Below are 8,235 nucleotides of genomic sequence, written 5' to 3' on the forward strand. Positions count from 1 at the left end.
TTTGGGGTTGAGGAAGTGTGTGTGTGTGTGTGTGTGTGCGTGAGAAGAGAAACCATAAGAGAAAGGTGAATAAATGGACTTGGGGTTAGGTATTGCTTTTTATTCTGATCTAGAGGTTTCCTGCCCCCTTCTTCCTAATCATTGAATGACATTGGGTCATTTGAAAGGTGTGACTAATCCGGTCAACCTGCCTCTGCACCTCCCAACTCTCCTGCCATCTGCCACCCCCCACAATAAGCATGGAACAGTATTCTGTTGCACTATTGATTCCCACCATTATCAGGTCACCGCACAATAGACGCAGGTTTCTGAGAGAGGTTAAAATGACGATGTACCCTAATTAATAAACAACAGCTTCCGTTAGTATCCATTAGATACAGATTTAATGCATTTAAATGTGATCAGTCAAATCCTGGGTTCGATACTTAACCACTGTCTTTTGGCATGTGAGATTTGACTGCATCATATCTGAGCAACCAATCAATAGCTGCTAATGAGAATGAGTGGCAAGTGAGTCTGGCATGGTCTTAACGGGCAGTGATGAGGTGTTTATCAGTAAGGCCAGAACACACACGCTTACACAGCCTTTCACTAAACTACCACGGAAGATCCATACAGCAGTGAGTTTATCTGACAAAAGTAGCAACAGCACTGTCCAGTTCTGAAATATTGTTTTCTACAGGGAAGGAAAAAATCAGATGGCCTGGTTCACAACATAATAACCTCACATGCATCATGGGATCACTTCACAGAGTTAATAAAAATTTATGGGATTATCCCAAAAGTCATCCTGTTCAGGAAACGCAAGGTCTGCAGTTCCTTCTCCTGGATATTGCTAAATATGGCACCATAAAGTGAGTCTCTTTCCTCCTCTCTAATCAATGGTCTACCGGTTCTGCCTCGCAACAAGAGGAGGGGCTACGTCTGTCCCTCTGTCTAATGCATTAGAACAATAACTTCCCAGGATCCACACTTACCAATTTTTTATCACTATAAAATGAAGTCACTTTTGTATGTGCAGCCCTAGACATCACTTAAATGAAGACTGGCCTTGGATGGCAACCTGGCTGAAGGATACTACCGACCAAAGGTACCTCTCTACAGAGAGCAGGGTAATGAGCCAAGATCAGTAAATGACCCCTCTGTGCTCTTTTTTTCTCCACAATTCACTATCCAGGTAATGTCAGAGGTTAAAAAAAAGTGGCCGAAATGCAACTCGAGAGTTTTCAGCTATTTGTTATCAGCATAAATGTTTATGGCATTAAAATATATTATCGCCATTTCATATATAATATATATATAAAATCACCACATTGCAAACCTGTGTTCATCCATTACACAATATTTTGCAGTGCTTTAGTTCCAGTGGACTTGTGTCTAACCTGTTTAGAGACATAAAGTATTGTCATTATGATGATGCTTTCTCATAATGGAAACTGTCTCCTTTGTGCACTAGTGCTCAACATCAGTGACAACATTGTTAACAGTGACAATGTAATTTGCAATCATCAAGTCTTTATATAAGGACCATAGAATTAAATTTTCTGATGCAGCTAAAAAGGAACAAAAGGCCTTATTTATATACATGTGTGTGTGTGTGTGTGTGTGTGTATATATATATATATCTCGATTCACATTGTTTGCGGCGTTACCTTAAAAAACATCAAACTTCTCAGTCGTGGACACAGTGTCAGACCATCAAATCAATTTATTCAGTTTGCTCCATATGGCCAGTCAAGTTTAATGTGGATTAAGATGCTCTGTTGCCACGACACTGCATGTATGAGTGTACAGTAAATAAAACCAGTCAACTATTTATTTTAACCGGTTAATTTTGACATAAATATGTATTACAGGTAGTGTGACCAGACGTTCTCCTTTCGCCAAACATGTCCTCTCGTTGAGACCTGGAAATTATGCCCAGCAGGATTTTTAGAACTATCCGATATTTTTTAACTATTAAACATTCATTATATCATGGGCATCCTACACGCCTATTCATTTCCATTCATGGATTGGTGTCCCACAAGCGCATGCTAGTTAAATACCACTAGCAGCACGCTCAGGCTAGTGAAAGGATCAAAGTCATGTGAGCTGTTAGAATAACTACAATGACCTTGAATCTCTTGGAACAATTAGACACATTAGGGGTAGCAAAATCCAACTCCGAGCCAATAAAACAATGGGATAACATTGGAATATGATCTTAATTTAAGGTAAGAAACATTCAGTTAACAAATATCAAACTAGTACAGTAAAACGTTTTCTGGAAGTTGCAGTTTATAGTCTGACAATTATCTCCATTTTTACAGTATATACTTGGGTCAATAGTTTCTAATGAAATTACAAAAATAGATAACCTTTAAACTAAATTTTAATTTAGTGAAGTCAAATGTATGAGGAAAAATTGCATTGTGTAAAAATACAAGAGGGAGAAAATGCATGTGTGATTTTCATGTTTGAATACAAAACACACCTTCACAGTGACCCACAAGGCAGAACAACGGGGGGAGGACAAGAGACGAAGGGAAAACAGGGGGAGCGGGCAGGAGAAAGAGATTACAGATGCGCAGGTAGACAAACAGATGACGCCTGACTGCAGGCCTGCACCACGTGAGCCCGCTCTCCACCGGAGGTCAGCGGCAGGGCGCGGAGGCCTCGCGACCCGCAGACCCGCCGACAGTGCACCGCGAGTGGGATGAGACTGCCCTGGGAAGGCTGGAGCACAGACCTCTGTCCTTGCCAGGGCCGCCAACAGACGTGAGGGGCATGAGAAACAACAACAAAGCTTGGACGGAGTCCTGCTGTGCTGGACACACATGGGTGGTACAGTGTGTGTAGGGGAGGTGGGTAAGATGCTGAGAGAACATCTGGCTATAGGGCTGACCTCATACACACGCCCAAACATAGGCAATTGCCATGCGACCAAAGTGACCTACATCCCCTTGTGAAAGGCTTCATTGCAAGATGGGGGGGATCTTTTCTAGTTTAACCAGACATAAAGATAGGGTGTCTCAGGTCACTCACACGGCTCAGGACCCAGTAGTAGTAAATGAAATAAGGTAAGTTCAGGAGACCAGCCTGAGACCGACAGAGACATGGTGTCCTGGATTAGACCCTGTAATCTTATTACCACAGTCTGGGCCGAAGGGGGCAAAATAGGGGTGTCTGTTGGTTCTTACAAAGATACAGTGAAGATACATACACACATACACACACTCATAACCCACTGTGATCTTGACAGCCAGGTCCCCCTCAGTGACCACTGCAATCCACCCAGATCATGTGACAGGGAAAACGATTTCATGACTTTTCTCACAATAACGTGAATTTTGAAAGACTGTCAAAAATTTAAAGCATAATTGGCCAATCCTGATGAAGACAACACTCTAAAATACATATATTGTAACATGAAGCTTTTTCATTCAGGGTGCCTTTTTTTAAATATATCTGCGTCTCTGGCAGCAGAAAAGAACAAGGGCAGGAGGCGTGGGCCTCGGCGGTTTGATACGCAGCCATTCCTCTGACAAAACACAATCTAGCACTCAAACACAGAGCACCACTGAAAGGGATTAACATTTCGGCATTTTGACTCGCAGGCTGAGCCGTGCCAGGGCTCTTAAATTTCACCATCTACCTGCAAACAACACAATGGCTCATTCAACCATTAATTTATTTATGCTTCGTCTCGTCTGAAAAAGCCTGTGGAACGTCACATTTTTAACCCCTGGCTAAGGGTAATTATGGAGAATTTGAGGTCAACGCACACAAACTGCCCTTGAGTGGCACTGAAACACACACCTGAATCATTTTGAAAATGCAAAACTTTTATTGACTTCCCCTCTTGTTGGTCTTGTGAAAAGTTGAGTGCAAGAAAACATATATTCAACATTTAATTCATAAGATGCTTCTAAATCTCCAGCCCAAGAGCTACAGTTTGGGCCTGTCCTCTGAAGGAGTGAGGGGGCTGAACCTCAAAAGGGGGAGGTCCAGGGAGCGGAATCCTTCTTTCGGATGGCCCCATCCCTCCTTGGGCCGTTGTATGGGTGTGGGTGGTGGAGGAGGGAGGGGCCGGTTCTGCAGGGAACTGCAACTTGTACCGTTGTGCTCTTCATCACCGCTCACGTCGCCACAGCTCTGGCAGTGGACCACAAACTCCCCCTGGTGGTGGCGGCGGTACATGGTGCAAAAAACGATCAAGAGCAGCAGGAGGAGGACGCTGAGCAAGACGCAGATACCATAGATGCCCTTAAGGATTGTGGGAGATGACATCCAGTTGCACTCTAAAAGGCAGAGAAGCTGTGAGGCATAGACTGAGAAAGACCTTGAGAAAGCACCAACAGAGGACAGCAACTTTTAGACTATTTGTAATGAAGAAATACCAGGACCAAAAATCTATACACAGTTTTCCAAACTTAAAAAAGATGCACAGTTTAACCCATTAAATACATCTAGCAAAATAAGTAGAAAAAAAAAGAAATGGCACTAATTGGGCTGAAAAAGCTAGTATCAAAGAACTGTCCTAAATACAAGCCACCATTTTTTCAACACTGATTAAAAATATTGTATAGAAAACATCGTATTTGGCGCCATCTCCTGGTATTGCATTTTTTTTGTCTAATCAGCAGCACTTTTTCTAGATGCATTTTTCTAGATCACATTTTGGCCAGTAATGTATAGTTTTTTTTTTTTTTGCTCACCAGTCTCAATAGAGTCTCCACAGACTGTTCCTCCAGGACTCATCCGTGATTTATCGACGAGACCCGGACGACAGCGGCACACATAGGAGCCAAAGTGGTTCACACACTCAGCACTGATATCACACAGCAGCATCTGTGTGTCACACTCATTTACATCTGACACACACAAACAGATATAGCACATTCCTTTCACCGGATGAGAAAGCAAAAGGAGCCTGTGCGTATAATGTAACGTGTTACCTGTGATGGAGACATGAGCGATGCGACCCTGGACGCTGCTATCCTGTGCGGTGACCTTCTCGTCCCTCAGCTTCTGCAGGGTGCTGTGGAGGAGGGTGTGGCCCCCCTCCACCTTCTCCACAAGCCGTAGCCACAACAGGAAAAGTGCACCCGAGCTCAACCTGAGGCCCACGTTGAATGCAAGTCAACTGTATTATTATTATTATTATTATTAATTTTAGCCACACTGTAGTACTTAAATTCTATCAATAACTACACAAATTCCCACCTTTTTAATCGTTTGGGTGATATGGTCTTCAGAGTATGACCAGCAAACTGCTCTTTAATCTAAAATAGTAATGTTAGTAACTAGCGTCAATATACAAATAAAAAAACAAGCATTTCATTCTAACACGGCGGTATTCTACCATATGAATACACACGGTAGTCATGTTTTTGGCGAAAACACCCTCCTCACCATATTCTTGATAACAGGCAGAAAGGATGAAGCCAAATTGTCCCAATTCTCCTCCTGTTTGGCAGTGAAGTGGACCTCTACTGAAACCTCAAACAAAGGTTCTGAAAAAAGTACAGAATAAGCACAGTTGTGATCCCAAAAGCAGAGTCATAATCAAACTCTTAATATTAAAATTAAAAACCACATAAAATGTGGTTGACCAAAGGATGGATTTGAATCATAGGTCCCAACAAGCAGGAAATACATGGAAGCATACATTTATGAATCTGTCTTGAAATAATTATCAGCAAACGCTGAAGCACACATTTTAGATAATTCCGTGGTTGTCACAGAACATTTAGGATCAGTTTCCCATTTGTGAATTAAGACATGTCTTAGCCTTAAAGAGATCTTCAATTAAATCCTCCATTCAAAAGTGCTTAATCCATAGACTAGGTTTAATCCATGAACAGGAAACTAACCAACTCTGTTTTAAATTATAACATATAATTGAAATTAACAAGTTAATTCATTGCAATTAATGTATTATTTTAGTATAGTCATGCTCCCAATATTGGGCAAATATTTTATAACAGACATTTTAAAAATGTTTTCTCCCAACACCATTAAGATGAAGTCCATTTATGTCTCGCGTCCAGATATTTTTAGTGACTTAATAGACTTTCACTTCTCATCACTGAAACTGTAAGGAAGGTCACTGAGAATAACCTGCTGAATCCACATTTTACCTTTAGCCTTTTTCTTCACCGGGATAACTCTAGGCTTTGATGTGCTGTCAGCCATTGCGAAATCCTCCATTAGTTTACCATCATCTTCCCAGCCTTCCGCAGTTGGGAAATTCCCATCGATTCCACCGGAATACAGCAAGCTGCGGGTCTCTTTGGGGGAGCCGGACGTTGTAAACTTTGAGGATGGGAAGTTAACATTCCGGTGCATTGTTGGGGTGAGGGGTACAGTGAAGGAATCTTCATCACGATGAGGCTCAATTTTCTCCACTACATCAGGGTTGTTCTCATCATCTTCTTCACTGGCCTGGACCTTCCCACTGGGATATTCCTTCACATTCGACTTCTCTCTGGCTTCTGGAAGCACGTCACTGGACATGAAGGAGGGCGTGGGAGATTGACCAAATCTCCGTTCTTTAGTCCGATCAGTACTCAGAGGATCAGTCACAACCTCCACCAAATCAGTCCCATCATCCTCTTCATACAGTGAGTCATCCATCCTGGAACTTCCCGGCTTTCCTGGTCCATCTTGGCTGCTTCCAGAATTGACAATGGGTGTCTTTCGTCCAGGTGGGCCAAGTGCCTGGAAACGTCCATAGAAGCCTCTGAGAGGTGGATGTGAGGTGCGGGTGATCAGTTGAACAACGTGGAGGACGTTTGCGAGGGAAGAGTACTCCGCCTTCCTCCAGCATTTCTCCAAAATCTGGTGGCCCCCTGCCACAGAAGGGGACTCATCAAGGTGAATCTGGTCCTGCTTCAGTTGACAGTCATCGCTGGGGGTGAAGTCCTCCAAGTAAAGTCTCACGCGTTTCCCAGCAGGCACCTGTATGGTCCAGTTGCACCACAGAGGTGGGTGGGCACAGAGGTAGTCTGGAGAGAAGAACTCGCCACCTTCGCCGCTGAGAACCTGGTGGCAGCTCCGCAGGGCAAAGAACGCATTCCGTTCCTTACTGGCTGCACCACCTAACAGAACACAAAGGCATTTGCCAAATAATTATAAATTACCAAAGAAAATCGTTACTCGGCAGCACCACATACTGTTCAAAATCGAATGCGATTAATAGAGGGGAAGAAAACAAAGGAGTGAAGGATAGAAGTTTGAAGATTTTATTCAAATGGAATGAAAGCATCTTAAAGGTAAAGTGAGGTAATGTGGGCCTGCTTTACATTTTGACTGCGGCTTCAGCAGTAACATTTACTAATGTCCCACGTCCATGAAAATGGCAGAATAAGATAAGAAACTGCATGAAAAAGCTTTCCAAATGTGTCATTACTCAAACCAAATGTTGCACTAATCATTTATATCACATAATCGGAACCTGAATACATTTCCTAGATAATTGATGCAAAATTATTAATGCAACAGGTGTTACACATATATATTGTAATCATTAAAATTACCAAAATGTTTGGATATATGCGTAAGGAAGCAGAACATCATAAAATTTTAATTTGAGATTTTTTTTTTAAATCTCAGATTCCTAATCCTACCTGTGGAGCCGAGGGCTTCATTCTTGCTTGTCTGAAAGACAAGACAGGGAAAAAATAATCATCATTATGATTATTTTTCTTTGTTGAAGGTAGCTGTGATCAGATATTTGCTCTAAAAAGTAGTCTTGAAAACAATTTAACTTTTCAACATAAAACGCAAATTGCGTGACGGCTCACCATAATCTGGCAAATGGTCGATGGCAAATAAACAACTAACGTGTTTACTATCACCAAAATGAACTGCCGCGGCATTTTTATTACTTCTTTTTATGCTCAAGGTTTCCGAATCCGTCATTCAGACTTGAGTTTTACCAAAAGACCCGTGTTCGCTCTTCCTGCAGCACATAAAGGGAACACGTGGGGAAAATTGCCAATTAATTCGGGAGGCCAAACGAGGAAAGGGCACGTACAAACGGATCCAGCAGGGGGCGCCATTCCCGCAGGTTCAAATGTTAAACTCTTCCATTCTTCCACAGATATTGTTATATAAACTTATGAAACAGACACCTCCATCAATTTTAATAGTAATAATAAATTAACATACATATGTTTATTTATTATTAAGTATACAAATCTCAATTTCTATATATTTAAAATGGTTTTCCTGAACAATTGTATACCT

General features: G+C 42.0%; 1 protein-coding gene across 1 annotated transcript; it reads right to left on the reverse strand.

Moving 5' to 3' along the window:
• Positions 1-3,809: 3,809 nt before the first annotated feature.
• Positions 3,810-8,048, reverse strand: LOC114785204 (uncharacterized). Its single transcript, XM_028971066.1, has 7 exons — positions 8,028-8,048; positions 7,614-7,644; positions 6,126-7,085; positions 5,398-5,498; positions 5,209-5,267; positions 4,701-5,101; positions 3,810-4,283 (listed from the first exon to the last, which is right to left on the reverse strand). Exons 1-7 carry the CDS (start codon positions 8,046-8,048, stop codon positions 3,931-3,933), a joined length of 1,926 nt encoding a protein of 641 aa, XP_028826899.1. The 3' UTR covers positions 3,810-3,930.
• Positions 8,049-8,235: the final 187 nt, after the last annotated feature.

Source organism: Denticeps clupeoides, chromosome 3, assembly GCF_900700375.1.
Source record: "Denticeps clupeoides chromosome 3, fDenClu1.1, whole genome shotgun sequence".
Classification (NCBI taxonomy): Eukaryota; Metazoa; Chordata; class Actinopteri; order Clupeiformes; family Denticipitidae; genus Denticeps; species Denticeps clupeoides.